Source organism: Chrysemys picta, chromosome 4 (genome assembly GCF_011386835.1).
Source record: "Chrysemys picta bellii isolate R12L10 chromosome 4, ASM1138683v2, whole genome shotgun sequence".
NCBI lineage: Eukaryota > Metazoa > Chordata > Testudines > Emydidae > Chrysemys > Chrysemys picta.
The window spans coordinates 66,795,267-66,810,440 of NC_088794.1; the positions used below are offsets into that span (position 1 = coordinate 66,795,267).

Below are 15,174 nucleotides of genomic sequence, written 5' to 3' on the forward strand. Positions count from 1 at the left end.
TTATCACCTCCACTCGACTTCCCCATCATGTGGCACTCAGTGGTTTCAGTGTCAGAGAGGATGTTCCCATATGTTGCTTCAAAATTTGCCATCAATGAGTTGATGCAGAGAAAAATACATAGATGCCTTGAATTACATTAAAAAATTCAGCAGCCTCACTAGAAGCTGATGCTGCACCACTGACCACCAAGTTCAATGAATGAGAACTGTACGGGACAAAAAAACCTCAAGGGTTTAACTCTCGGATCCGTGTCTGCACTCCTCTGTTCTTTCCTCTCATGTTGGCACCATTATCGTAGCCCTGACATCTCATGTCAGCTATCGCAATTCCCGTATCTTCCTGCTTTTCAAGAAGCACATTTGTCATACCAGTTCCTGTAATATCATCAATGTCAAAAAATTCTAGGAAATGCTCTCTGACAGTCACCATTGCAGGGACATTTTCACTAGATTCTGTTGTTACAAAATGCACCATTAAAGTAATTTGTTCCGTATGGCTGATGTCAGGTGTGCAGTCCAAAATAACAAAGCAATATCTTGCTGACTTAAGATCTGCCACAATCTTCTGTTTGACTTTTGTTGCCAGTAACTGTATCATCTCATTTTGAATTGTTTTTCTAAGGTAGTGGTGCGTGTACATATCTTGGGTGGTGACTCTTCTTAGATGCTCCTGGAGTACAGCATTAAACTCAGCCAACAGCTCCACAATTTTAAGGAAGTTTCCATCGTTTGGCACATACAGCTGATCTGAAATTCCACACAGTGCTAGGTTTTGGGTAGCAAGCATTCTCACAATGGCAATGAGCCTTTTCAGAACATTTTGCCAGTAAAGAGACTCTGATGCAATCTTCTCTTGATGCTAAACATCTATGGTGGCCTTTAACCTTAGTCTCATTTCACGCTTTTTCCACCTATGGGATGTTCTGTGGTGATTTGCTGCCTTCTCATGGCATGCCAGATTTCTAGCCAGATTTTTTCAAGTCCTTTGTTCCTGTAGAACCCAATGTGGCTGGAACATTAGACTGGAAGAGTTTGCAACAAAAACAGTATGCAGCATTCTGGGGTTTTGAGTACATAAGCCAGGGCCTCTCCACTTTGTCACCATTGTGGATTTCACGCCAGTAATGTGTTGGATGGAAACTGCTATTTTCATTGTCTTTGGGAAACATGAAGTTTTTCACTTGCTGTGGCCCATGCAGTACAAGGAAGTCCCTCAGGCTACTGTTCAAGTGGGTCCACAGTCCTGGATCATCTAGACTTAAGGAACTAAACTCAGCAGCAGTTGTTTCTTGCACCTCCACCACACTCTTCTCAGATCTACACTTTTCTTTAGGAATGTGCATGGTTACATCCATTTGCGATGGAGATATGGATGCTGCAGTAGCTGCCAGGTCACCTGCACTCTAACTAACTGGAAGATCAGGCATCTCCTCACCACTCACATCCTCACTGGGGCCGGAAGGGTCACCGTGAACATTTGTGTTTATGTATCTCAGGAGCGCTCATTCCTGCTTAGATAGAAAAGCTTCCTTTGCTTTCTTTCTTTTTCTGAATGCTGCCCCAGAGGGGCGTTTTCTTCTTTCACTCATGACTGCTGTTCTGTGCCAGCTATAGTGGCTCTCAACACTCAGTTGAAGGGGACAAATAAGCAGGCTGGTAGCAGGGCCTGAGTGAGGGAAGATATCAGTGTCTTAAGGGCCTAACTGGCTCCTCCTACTTCAGTTGACTGCCTGTTCTCCTCAAGTGGGTTCAGGGAAGCAGCAGGAAACAGGAAGCTCCCTGAGAAGCTGGTGTTAATCAGTCCAGGCTCCTGGGGGTGCTAGAGAGGTACATAAGAGGCTCCTCCTCCTCTCTCTCCCTGCAGCTCCTGCTGCTTTCTGGTATTCCCTCTCACCTTTTCTCCTGCCTGCCTGTTATGTCTCTTGTGCCCTCCTTCCTCCAGCACAGCACTCCACCATCTCTGTGCATCTAGAGCAGAGAGAATACATATGCACCAGCAGCAGACACAATTTTCTACACTCTGGGTCCTAGTGGCGCCCCTTCCCCCACCCCCCCACCGTCTGGAACCTGAGGCGGCCTCCTCATTCACCTCATGGTAAGGCCAGCCCTGCCAATCTCATATGGGCTCCTCTCTCAGTATGTGCAGCAACAGGGGTCCTGGCACATGTAGGTGCCATGATGGTTATACAAGGCCTGACCCAAAGCCCAGTGAAATCAGTGAAAGACTATCTCTGAGTTAACAGGGGTATTAAACAAGACAGAATTTTATAGTGTGTAATAAGCCCCCTCAATTTCACTTGGGAGTGAACTGGCAGCCAGGAAAGACAGCAGAGCACTGGTGTAATGTGCGACTATTTACCTGCCCTGCTCAAAAGCACATCTGTCTTTGATTTTTAATATATGGCTGCAAGGCAAGAGAGCATGTTTTTGCTCTGTAAATTTGCTTATGCTTATGTTTGTGGGTGTCAGTACTTCAGGTTTTGGATAAATTGGAGCAGGCACATTTACCATTGGATACAGTCATAATGCAAATGAAGGACACAGCAGCAGCAAAGTCCAGCTGCTTCTTACAATACCTTTTAGTGGAGTGGAAGCCCATGTATGGAATTGAGTTATTTATATTGTCTTTTAGGTTTTTGCATCTTCTGTAGGGAAGCAAGCATAGAACTCAATTATTGCTTAGTAGCTGCAGATTCCCTTCCAGGAAGTACAGCACTTGTGGTTCTGTAGTAACATTCCCAGTAAGTGTTTCTGTAAGGAGGCATGTTTCCAGGAAAGATGTCCTAAAATATGGATATTAATACTGATCCAGTAATTCACTATCAATATCACAGACCACAATGGATAGAGAGAGACAGGATTTGACTACAGAGAGATCCTGAAAATTCAGTGTCTTCTGATCAATAAAATCAAAGGAAAGACAGGAGAGAGCACAATGGAGTCAGACCCACAGAAAGCATTAAAAATGAAATAAAATGCTGTTAAGAGGTATTCAACATGTACTGTGTTTAAAAATAAGACATTGCCAAGGCAGCAGAGATAGAACCAAAATTCAATATTTAATCCCAAACATGAATACAGTATATAGAGAAGGAAATATAGCTACAGGGGAAGGAGGATATGAAGAACTGGGTACAAACATTGGGCTATATTATCATACTCTTGTTCTTGTTGAGTAGTACCTTACTTCACAAATATTCCTCCTGATTTTCCTTTGATTTCCATTGGAACTACGTGAGGAATAAGTTATTTCTCAACATGAGTAAGGAAATAAGAATCTGGCCTATATATATATACATATATATATATATTTTTTGCCCCAGACAGAATAATACAAAAACTGACTTTCAGTAACTCTGTTCTTGTTAGTATAACCAGTGACTTTTAAAGTTAACTCTGGAACGTATTTCGGACTTTAAGCTGTATTAGGCGCAGACAGAGCAGAAAGATGGGATTTTCAAAATTGCTCAGTGTTGGCCTAATTCTGCTATCACTGAAATCACTTGTGTGAGAAAGTGCAAAAAAAATTAATCTCTATTAATCGCAGTTTTAATCACACTGTTAAACAACGGAATACCAATTGAAATTTAACAACTATTTTTGGATGTTTTTCTACATTTTCAAATATATTGATTTCAATTACAACACAGAATACAAAGTGTATAGTGAATAATGTACAGTAAAGTGTACAGTGCTCACTTTATCATTTTTATAGTGCAAATATTTGTAATAATAATAATAATAATATAAAAGAAATTGTATTTTTCAATTCACCTCATACAAGTACTGTATTGCAATCTCATTATCGTGAAAGTGCAATTTATAAATGTAGATTTTTTTTTGTTATATAACTGCACTCAAAACCAAAACAATGTAAAACTTTAGAGCCTAGAAGTCCACTCAGTCCTACTTGTTGTTCAGCCAATCGATAAGACAAACAAGTTTGTTTACATTTACGGGAGATAATGTTGCCCGCTTCTTATTTACAATGTCACCGGAAAGTGAGAACAGGTGTTCACATAGCACTTTTGTAGCCAGTATTGCAAGGTATTTACATGCCAGATATACTAAACATTCGTGTACTGCTTCATGCTTCGGCCACTATTCCAGAAAACATGCTTCCATGCTGATGACGTTCGTTAAAAAAGAATAAGGTTCAAGAACACCTCTCAGCATGGTGTCATCTGCAAATGTTATAAACATATTCTCCACTCCATTATTCAAGACATTAATGAAAACATTGAATAGTATCAGACCCAGGACTGACCCCGTCAGACCCCACTTGGTCAAGGAGTGCACATGAATATATACCTTCCACACACTTTAATGCCAATCTGTGGCTCCAGCTATGGAAGGCTGTCAGATAGAACTCTCCATAATATTTCAGTAGGGTCAGAATAAGGGCAGCCAGATTCTGTCAGATAATCCTGCTGGTGGCTATGGATTTCTGGTGTTCATCTGAGCTCAGCATTAGCCAAAATGTGTCCTTTGATATTTAGGATGGCAATTTAGGAATAGCAAAATAGTACAACATGCTTTCCCTTTTCTGTTGTTCTTATCATCATTTCCAGGGCCCAAAATATTAAACTCTGTACTTTTCTCTTTCTGCAACACAATATGTACATTATACAGTTTCCTCTTTTCGTTGTGTAAGCATGCTCTTGTGCCAGGAAGGTCTTTCTTTTTGGATTTTGATAGTGGCCTTACAAGTCTATGTTCTTTGGAGCAAGCAACTCAACTTTATTTCTCACACTCTCAGAATGTGTTTGTCAAGACTGAGGTTGTAACATTTCAAAACCTGTTTGGTTTTTTTAGTATCTCATTGGCAAAATGAGCACTATTTTCTGAGTCCCTTTGGTGAATCCTGTCTTGTGTCTTTCTTCGATCCCTATCCCTGACCAATATCTGGCCAAAATGAGACTATTTTCATAGTATCATAGAAATGTAGGCCTTTGCACTGAGGCAAGACCAAGTAAACCCAGCTCATCCCTGGCAAACATTTGTCCAAACTGTTAAAAACCTCCAGTGACAGGGATTCTATAACCTCCCTTGGAAGCCTATTCCAGAGTGGAACTATCCTTATAGTTGAAAAGTTTTTCCCAATATCTAACCTAAATCTCCCTTGCTGCAGATTAAGCCCAATTACTTCTTGTCCCACCTTCAGTGAACATGGAAAACAACTGATTACAATTGTTCAAGGCTAAACATGCCCAGTTATTTTAACCTTTCCTCATAGGTCAGGTTTTCTAAATCTTTTATCGTTTTTGTGGTTCTCCTCTGGACTCTCTCCATTTTGTCCACACCTTTCCTAAAGTGCAGCACCCATTGGACACCATACAGGTTGAGGCTCACCTATGTCAAGTAGAGCAGGTCAATTACCTCCCTTGTTTTACATACAACACTACCGTTAAATGCACCCTAGAGTATTAGCCTTTTTGCAACTGCATCACATCGTTGACTCATTCAATTTGTGATCCACTATAACCCCCAGGTCCTTTTCAGCAGTACTACTGCCTAGTCGGTTATTCCCCATTTTGTAGTTGTGCATTTGATTTTTCCTTCCTAAATGAAGTACTTTGCACTTCTTTATTACATTTCATCTTATTGAATTCAGACCAATTCTCCAGGTTGCCCTCCCAGTTTGACAGTGTATCATTGATAAATAGTCTTTGAATACAGTCATTCAAATAGTTGTGCACCCACCTCATAGTAATTTTATCTAGACCATATTTCCCTAGTTAGCTTATGGCAAGGGCGTTGGTCTCATACTACTACTGCCACAATATTGCCTATACATTTAGAAGGTAGGACAAACTGGGGTGATTAAACAAATAAACCTCCTCTTTGTGCAATCTCCCATTGTGTAAGTACATTGTACAGTAAGTAATCTTCCTGCCATCCCATGTGACAGGACTAGAAGAAGAAATATCCTGTACCTAGGTTGTTCATATTAGTGATATCTATGGACATGCTGCCTTAGGAAATTTTAAAAATTGATCTAACTTGATACCTTTTGGCAAATCACTACTAATGCCTTCAAATTAAATTCAATTAAATTTTAAAAAGCTTTGCTAGTGTGTTGTCTGCCCAAAGAGGAAATAGTTAATTTTTAAAAATTATTTTGCTATAATCTCTTTTTTTGAATTGCTTAATCCACTCAATTCTAAATAGAAAATTACATGTGGAAGGAAACAAAGAAAGAAGAGAAATTATCGTAGTTTTTCCTAGTTCCATGCCTCTCCCCCACTCTTAGGCCTGGTCTACACTAGGCGTTTATGTCGAAGTTAGCGCCGTTACATCGAATTAACCCTGCACCCATCCACACTGCGATGCTATTTAGTTCGACATAGAGGTCTCTTTAATTCGACTTCTGTACTCCTCCCCGACGAGGGGAGTAGCGCTAAATTCGACATGGCCATGTCGAATTAGGCTAGGTGTGGATGGAAATCGACGCTAATAGCTCCGGGAGCTATCCCACAGTGCACCACTCTGTTGACGCTCTGGACAGCAGTGCGAGCTCGGATGCTCTGACCAGCCACACAGGAAAAGCCCCGGGAAAATTTGAATTTGAATTCCTTTTCCTGTCTGGCCAGTTTGAATCTCATTTCCTGTCTGGACATCGTGGCGAGCACAGCAGCACTGGCAACGATGCAGAGCTCTCCAGCAGTGATGGCCGTGCAGTCTGTGAATAGAAAGAGAGCCCCAGCATGGACTGATCGTGAAGTCTTGGATCTCATCGCTGTGTGGGGCGATGAGTCCGTGCTTTCCGAGCTGCGATCCAAAAGAAGGAATGCAAAGATCTACGAGAAGATCTCTAAAGACATGGCAGAGAGAGGATACAGCCGGGATGCAACGCAGTGCCGCGTGAAAATCAAGGAGCTGAGACAAGGCTACCAGAAGACCAAAGAGGCAAACGGACGCTCCGGATCCCATCCCCAGACATCCCGTTTCTACGAGGCACTGCATTCCATCCTCGGTGCGGCCGCCACCACTACCCCACCAGTGACCGTGGACTCTGAGGATGGGATACTGTCCACGGCCGGTTCCTCGGACATGTTAGGGGACGGGGAAGATGAGGAAGGAGATGAGGAGGGCGAGGCAGTCGGCAGCTCTCACAACGCTGATTTCCCCGACAGCCAGGATCTCTTCATCACCCTTACAGAGATCCCCTACGAAGCGTCCCCAGCCGTTACCCCGGACACAGAATCTGGTGAAGGATCAGCCAGTAAGTGTTGTAAACATCTAAACATTTATTTTTAACAAAACAGGAATATTAACAATTAAAAGAATGGGTTGTTCATGATTAGTGTGCCCTAGGCGCTTAACGGTTTAGTAAGGGGCAGTGCAAGTTTTGAAAAGAAATCTAGCAATGTCCGGTTTTCAGTGATTGTCCTGCACAAGCCGCTCTACTGTTTATTCCCTGCTACTGCAGCTACAGTAAAATGCGGTCTATGTGTCCGGGGATAGAGCAGTAATCCTCCTGGGACATCTCGATGAAGCTCTCCTGGAGGTAACTTGAAAGCCGTTGCATGAGGTTCTTGGGGAGAGCGGCCTTATTGGGTCCTCCGAAGTACGACACGTTGCCGCGCCACGAGATTATCAAGTACTCGGGGATCATTGCTCTGCACAGCAGGGCGGCATACGGCCCTGGTCTTTGGAGGCTTTCCCGGAGCATTCTCTCTTTGTCGCTCTCGGAGATCCTCATCAGGGTGATGTCGGCCATGGTGACCTGCTTTTAATTAGGTAGGGGAATGTTAGTGTTGGGACTGCTTTCCCGTTCCTTTACAGAACTGTAACCGCTGGTTTGCAGCCACGCGGTGGAGGCGGGAGAGGGGCAGCCGAAAGGGATCGTTCCCGGGGACAGCCGCGAGGGGGTGGGACAGGGGCAGAGTTCCCGCTTGCCGGATTGCTGGCAGCAGGGACTGACATTGATTTAAATGTGAAATGAGGCCAGTGGTAATATAAAAGTTTTAAACTGCCACAAGTGTACGGCTTACCATGTCTGCCTGCAACAGAAATTCCGTTGTGCTGCCTCGCTTCTCAAATGTGCTGTTCAAGACCCCAGGCACTGAATGCGAAGGCCGAGAATTCGACCTTGTGCTGAGTGCGCATGTGAAAGGTGCTGTGCATGGTCTTGTTCACAGAGAAAGACTATGTTCTTTGTTCACAACTACATTTATCTTTCTTAGGAATTCACTCCCTTTTTCCCATTTCCACAGCCCCGTCTGCGACTGTCTCACAACCTAGCCTGGAATCACACTCCCAGAGGCTAGCGCGGATTAGGCGTAGGAAGAAGAGGACACGGGAGGACATGTTCTCTGAGCTTATGGCCTGTTCCCAAGCCCAGGCATCACAGCAGACCCAGTGGCGGGAGAACTTGACCCGAATGCACCAAGCCAACATGGATCGGGAGGAGAGGTGGCGGCAGGAAGACCAGCAGGCGACTCAAACGCTGCTTGGACTACTGAGGGAGCAAACGGACACGCTCCGGCGCCTTGTGGATGTTCTGCAGGAACGGAGGCAGGAGGACAGAGCCCCGCTGCAGTCCATCTCTAACCGCCCTCCCCCGCCACCAAGTCCCATACCCACCTCACCCAAAGTGCAAAGAAGGAGAGGCGGCAGAGTCCCTGCTAAGTCTCACTCCACCCCTGCAGAGAGCTCTAGTAGCAGAAGGCTCTCATTTCCCAAAATTTGAAAAGTTCTTTCCTTCCCGCCTGACAGAAGCCCACGTCCAAGTTTCACCTCCCAATGCCATGTGTAGTTGATAATAAAAAATTCGTTTCTGTTAACTACTGTTTCAATCATGTTCTTTTGGAGGAGGAGGGGAAAGGGGGTTGGTAATTGGACAGGACAGTCTCCTTTGGCAGGGTACATAGTCGGGGGCAGGCACAGCAGCAGGGCACATACACAGTGCAGTGATGCAGTGACTAGTTACCCCGGTTAGTCTGGGAGGTTGTTTTGATGTAATGTTGCGGGGGGGGGGTTGCTCTGTGACTTTGTGGCGGGGGAGGGCAGTTACAGATCTTAAGCGCCGGTCCTTAGGCAGGATCACAGAGCCACACAGCATGGGATCTGTAACCGTCCTCCCCCTGCCACAAAGTCAAATAGACCCCGCATACACACAGTCCCGATCAGGAGGGTTGACAGGCTCCGTTGAAACAAGCATCCCACCGCAGCGGAGCCTGTCAATCCTTGAGTTTAGAAGCTGCATTCGCGTCACAACACTGCACCCGCTCCGCACCACAGTCTGCGTCCCAGTTTTAAAAAATTCCCGCGAAAACAGTATTAAAGAAAACGGTGTGCTTTAACAAAGTAGAACTATTTTTATTTCGACACGTGTGTTGAGGGGGGGTGAAGGGGGTATGTAACTGGATAGGATAGTCAACATTACCTGGGTAAAGAAACGGGGGCAGGTTTAGCTTCTCAGTACACAAACTATAAAGTCACAGGTTACCCTGCTCACTCAGGAACTTTGCTTTCAAAGCCTCCCGGATGCACAGCGCTTCCCTCTGGTCTCTTCTAATCGCCCGGCTGTCTGGCTGTGAGTAATCACCAGCCAGGCTATTTTCCTCAACCTCCCACCCCGCCATAAAGGTTGTGGAGCACACAGCAAGCTGCTATAACAATGGGGATATTGGTTTCGCTGAGATCACAGCGAGTCAGTAAGCTTCTCCATCTCCCCTTGAGACGGCCAAAAGCACACTCCACCACCATTCTGCACTTGCTCAGCCGGTAGTTGAAGAGTTCTTTTTCAGTGTCCAGGGCGCCAGTATAGGGCTTCATGAGCCAGGGCATTAGCGGGTAGGCTGGGTCCCCGAGGATGACTATAGGCATCTCCACATCCCCAACAGTTATTTTGTGGTCCGGGAAGTAAATACCTTGTTGCAGCCGTCTAAACAGACCAGAGTTCCTGAAAACACGAGCGTCATGAACCTTGCCCGGCCATCCCACGTAGATGTTGGTAAAACGTCCCCTGTGGTCCACCAGTGCTTGCAGCACCATGGAAAAGTAGCCCTTTCGGTTAATGTACTGGGTGGCCTGGTGGTCCGGTGCCAGGATAGGGATGTGAGTTCCATCTATGGCCCCACCGCAGTTTGGGAATCCCATCGCTGCGAAACCATCTATGATCGCCTCCACGTTTCCCAGGGTCACTACCTTTGGCAGCAGTACATCAACGATTGCCTTCGCTACTTGCATCACAACAACCCCCACGGTAGATTTGCCCACCCCAAACTGGTTCGCGACTGACCGGTAGCTGTCTGGCGTTGCAAGCTTCCAGAGGGCTATGGCCACTCGCTTCTGTACACTCAGTGCAGCTCGCAACCGGGTGTCACTGCGCTTCAGGGCAGGGGACAGCAACTCACAAAGTTCCAGGAAAGTTCCCTTCCGCATGCGAAAGTTTCGCAGCCACTGGGATTCATCCCAGACCTGCAGCACTATGCGGTCCCACCACTCAGTGCTTGTTTCCCGTGCCCAGAATCGCCGTTCCACGGCATCAACATGACCCATTGCCACTGTGATGTCCTCGGCGCTGGGTCGCCTGCTTTCTGACAGGTCTGTGCTACTCTCAGACTTCAGGACATCACCGCGGTGCCGTAGCCTCCTCGCCTGACTTTTCTGCATCTGCCTCAGGGAAACCTTTATGATAAGCTGCGAGACGTTGAGAGCGGCCACAACTGCAGCGATGGTCGCAGCGGGCTCCATGCTCGGAGTACAGTGGCGTCCGCGCTGTCAATGACTGGAAAAGCGCGCGAACTGTTTTCCCGCCGGCGCTTTCAGGGAGGGAGGGCGGGAGTGATGGACGGATGACGACAGTTTCCCAAAAGCACCCTCGACTCATTTTGTTACCCAGAAGGCATTGCCGGCTACACCCAGAATTCCAATGGGCAGAGGGGACTGCGGGAACTGTGGGATAGCTGACCACAGTGCACCGCTTCGAATGTCGACGCTTTCACCGTTAGTGTGGACGCACAAAGCCGAATTACTGTCCTTAGTGTGGACACACACGTTCGACTTTGCAATATCGATTACAAAAATTCGATGCAAGTAAAATCGAACTACTCTCGTAGTGTAGACAAGGCCTTAGTAATTCTCCTCAGTCTCAACACATCACGTTCTTTAATTAATAGAACAAAATATGTTCCTTTTCCCCTTAGCAATAGATTGCACAATAATGCTGAAAAGGAGAATTTACCTGGGGAAAATGTTAGGTGATATAGCTTACGTGAACATTGTGTTTTTGTATCTTCTGCAGTTGATCTGCAGGCAAAACTCTCATTGAATGCAATGCAAGTTTTGCCTAAGTAAAGGGCCCTATGTAAAATATTTGAGTCTTTATTTGTCAAGGGAAAATGAGAAGCTATATTCCTTACCACTTTCAGGCTTAAAAGAGTTTTTATATTATGTAAAAAACGGATAGATTCCCCAATGGAAATTTTTCCAAAAATATGCCTGTGCAAGGTTCCACATTTCACAATATACCTGTACTGTCAAACAATCACATAGACTCTGATCCTGCACTCCCATTCAAATAAAGGGTGTCCAAAGAGTTTGCCAGCACATGGACTGCACACCATATAGCACTTAATCTTCAGTTGATGGGCTTTGCTGGATCAAGGACTTAATACCTACAATTCTCACCATGTAAGTGTTCCTTATCAGCACTGTTGGGCCATTTCCATACATGCCTTTCATTTCCCCCATAATCTTGGTCTTTCACCTGTAAACACCTGCTACAACAGTTCTAAAGCTATCATTGGAGAAAACTCACAAAATTAAACAGAAAGCTTATCAAAAAGTGCAGAATCACTTTTTCACCTGTTCATGAAGCATATACCAGTGACACCTCAGTATCATGTCAGTGCTTACTTATCTCAAACCAACACTGTGATGTTACACCCCATATTCTTCATAGAAATATGAGTATATGAGTACGGCATAACTAAGATATACGTTATGCAAGATGGCTCATGTAACCTTTCCAATGATATGTTATGTTTTACTGAATGTGATTATCCAATTGGTATGCATGTATCATTTCTGTATCTAAAGTTAGGAATATTGACTATGTACAGAGCCGGCTCCAGGGTTTTGGCCGCCTCAAGCAGCCAAAAAATAAAAAAAAAAAGCCACGATCATGATCGCGATCTGCGGTGGCAATTCGGCGGGAGGTCCTTCGCTCCGAGCGGGAGTGAGGGACTGTCCGCCGAATTGCTGCCGAATAGCTGGTGCCTGGAGCCAGCCCTGACTATGTAACAATTACAACTGTGTGTGTCTTTGGGAGACACACACCAGACAACCAGCCATCACAGCCTTGATGGGCCATTAGGAAGAAACAATAAGACTGTGAAGATACTAATCTCTCTCCTTCCTGAGAGGTGTCCTGGGATGTAGCTGTGACACTACTAAGTCAGGTGATAAGATCACCTGATACAAAATACCACCTTAGACACTGCTGGTTCTTTTCCTCTGAAGGGGGATGGGGCTCAAACAAAGGTTTCCTGCCTTAGGTAAATCCTTTTTAAGGCTGGGGAAGGGGTTAATCTGGACTCTCCTCCATTGCCTACCCAAGAAGAAAGACTGCTGAAAGTACTTGAGGGGAAAGGCAGGGGTGATTCCAGACTGAGACAGGGGTCCAGTCTGTAAGAAGAGATAACTGGAACTCTAAGCTACAGAAACTCTTCATCCTGCCTAATTCAACATTTAGGGTGAGAAGTTACATTTTGTAACCTGTTTCTTTAGTGAATCAAGCTTAGTTTGCGTGTTTGGTTTTATTTGCTTAGTAATCTGCTTTGTTCTGTTTGCTATCCCTTATAATCACTTAAAATCTCTTTTGTAGTTAATAAACTTATTTCTTGTTTATAACATAAGCCAGTTTGTGCAATCCATAGCTGGGGGGCGGGGCAAGAAGCTATGCATATCTCTCTTCATGTTGAAGGAGAGAGCGAATTTTTATGAGCTTGCGCTGTGCAGATTTTTCTATCCAACGCAAGTCAATATACCTTTGGGTCTGCACTCCAAGGGAGGTAGGCACCTGAGTGCTGGGGCAAGTCCCTTAAGCCAAGTCTTCCCAGAGCTGAGCTCAGTGTCTGTGTCTTTCTGCAGCTGAGTGTGGCCCTGCCTGTGTGTGTGTGCTAGAGGAGGCTTAAGAGCCTGGCTCAGCAAGACAGGGTAAAGGGAGCCCAGGCTAGTGGAAGAGGTGGGCTCAGTGGCACCCTAAAGGGGGGCAACCCGTCACAAACACATTCCATAACTCTCTCATCTGCAGTACTGTGTTTTAAGAGTAACACTGTATCTGTTTCTTCATATTCATAAGAACATAAGAATGGCTGTACCAGGTCAGACCAAAGGTCCATCTAGCCCAGTATCCTGTCTACCAAACGTGGCCAATGCCAGGTGCCCCAGGGGGAGTGAACCTAACAGGCAATGATCAAGTGATCTCTCTCCTGCCATCCATCCTCCATCCTCTGACAGAGGCTAGGGACACCATTCCTTACCCATCCTGGCTAATAAGTCATTAATGGACTTAACCACCATGAATGTATCCAGTTCTCTTTTAAACGCTGTTATAGTCCTAGCCTTCACAACCTCCTCAGGTAAGGAGTTCCACAAGTTGACTGTGCGCTGCGTGAAGAACTTCCTTGTATTTGTTTTAAACCTGCTGCCTATTCATTTCATTTGGTGACCCCTAGTTCTTGTATTATGGGAATAAGTAAATAACTTTTCCTTATCCACTTTCTCCACATCACTCATGATTTTATATGCCTCTATCATATCCCCCCTTAGTCTCCTCTTTTCCAAGCTGAAGAGTCCTAGCCTTTTTAATTTCTCCTCATATGGGACCCATTCCAAACCCCTAATCATTTTAGTTGCTCTTTTCTGAACCTTTTCTAGTGCCAGTATATCTTTGAGATGAGGAGACCACATCTGTACGCAGTATTCGAGTTGTGGGAGTACCATCGATTTATATAAGGGCAATAATATATTCTCCGTCTTATTCTCTATCCCCTTTTTAATGATTCCTAACATCTTGTTTGCTTTTTTGACTGCCTCTGCATACTGCGTGGACATCTTCAGAGAACTATCCATGATGACTCCAAGATCTTTTTCCTGACTCGTTGTAGCTAAATTAGCCCCCATCATATTGTATGTATAGTTGGGGTTATTTTTTCCAATGTGCATTACTTTACATTTATTCACATTAAATTTCATTTGCCATTTTGTTGCCCAATCACTTAGTTTTGTGAGATCTTTTTGAAGTTCGTCACAGTCTGCTTTGGTCTTAACTATCTTGAGCAGTTTAGTATCATCTGCAAACTTTGCCACCTCACTGTTTACCCCTTTCTCCAGACCATTTATGAATAAGTTGAATAGGATTGGTCCAAGGACTGACCCTTGGGGAACACCACTAGTTACCCCTCTCCATTCTGAGAATTTACCATTAATTCCTACCCTTTGTTCCCTGTCTTTTAACCAGTTCTCAATCCATGAAAGGACCTTCCCTTTTATCCCATGACAGCTTAATTTACATAAGAGCCTTTGTTGAGGGACCTTGTCAAAGGCTTTCTGGAAATCTAAGTACACTATGTCCACTGGATCCCCCTTGTCCACATGTTTGTTGACCCCTTCAAAGAACTCTAATAGATTAGTAAGACACGATTTCCCTTTACAGAAACCATGTTGACTATTGCTCAACAGTTTATGTTTTTCTATGTGTCTGACAATTTTATTTTTAACTATTGTTTCGACTAATTTGCCCGGTACAAATGTAATTGCCGGGATCACCTCTAGAGCCCTTTTTAAATATTGGCGTTACATTAGCTAACTTCCAGTCATTGGGTACAGAAGCCGATTTAAAGGACAGGTTACAAACCTTAGTTAATAGTTCTGCAACTTCACATTTGAGTTCTTTCAGAACTCTTGGGTGAATGCCATCTGGTCCCGGTGACTTGTTAATGTTAAGTTTATCAATTAATTCCAAAACCTTCTCTAGTGACACTTCAATCTGTGACAGTTCCTCAGATTTGTCACCTACAAAAGCCGGCTCAGGTTTGGGAATCTCCCTAACATCCTCAGCCATGAAGACTGAAGCAAAGAATCCATTTAGTTTCTCCGCAATGACTTTATCGTCTTTAAGCGCTCCTTTTGTATCTCGATCATCAAGGAGGCCCACTG

General features: G+C 44.7%; 1 protein-coding gene across 1 annotated transcript; it reads left to right on the plus strand.

Annotated features, from left to right (window-relative positions):
* Positions 1 to 6,502: 6,502 nt before the first annotated feature.
* Positions 6,503 to 8,789, plus strand: LOC135983082 (uncharacterized). Its single transcript, XM_065592527.1, has 2 exons — positions 6,503 to 7,225; positions 8,220 to 8,789. The coding sequence occupies exons 1-2, from the start codon at positions 6,649 to 6,651 to the stop codon at positions 8,693 to 8,695; spliced, it is 1,053 nt and encodes a 350-aa protein (XP_065448599.1). The 5' UTR covers positions 6,503 to 6,648; the 3' UTR covers positions 8,696 to 8,789.
* The last annotated feature ends 6,385 nt before the right edge of the window (positions 8,790 to 15,174 follow it).

Excerpts from the sequence above, each read along its gene's own strand:
- LOC135983082 (XM_065592527.1), top strand. The coding sequence starts at position 6,649 with ATGCAGAGCTCTCCAGCAGTGATGGCCGTGCAGTCTGTGAATAGAAAG. Across the intron at positions 7,226-8,219 it reads ATCTGGTGAAGGATCAGCCA|CCCCGTCTGCGACTGTCTCA; the intron begins GTAAGTGTTGTA and ends CCATTTCCACAG.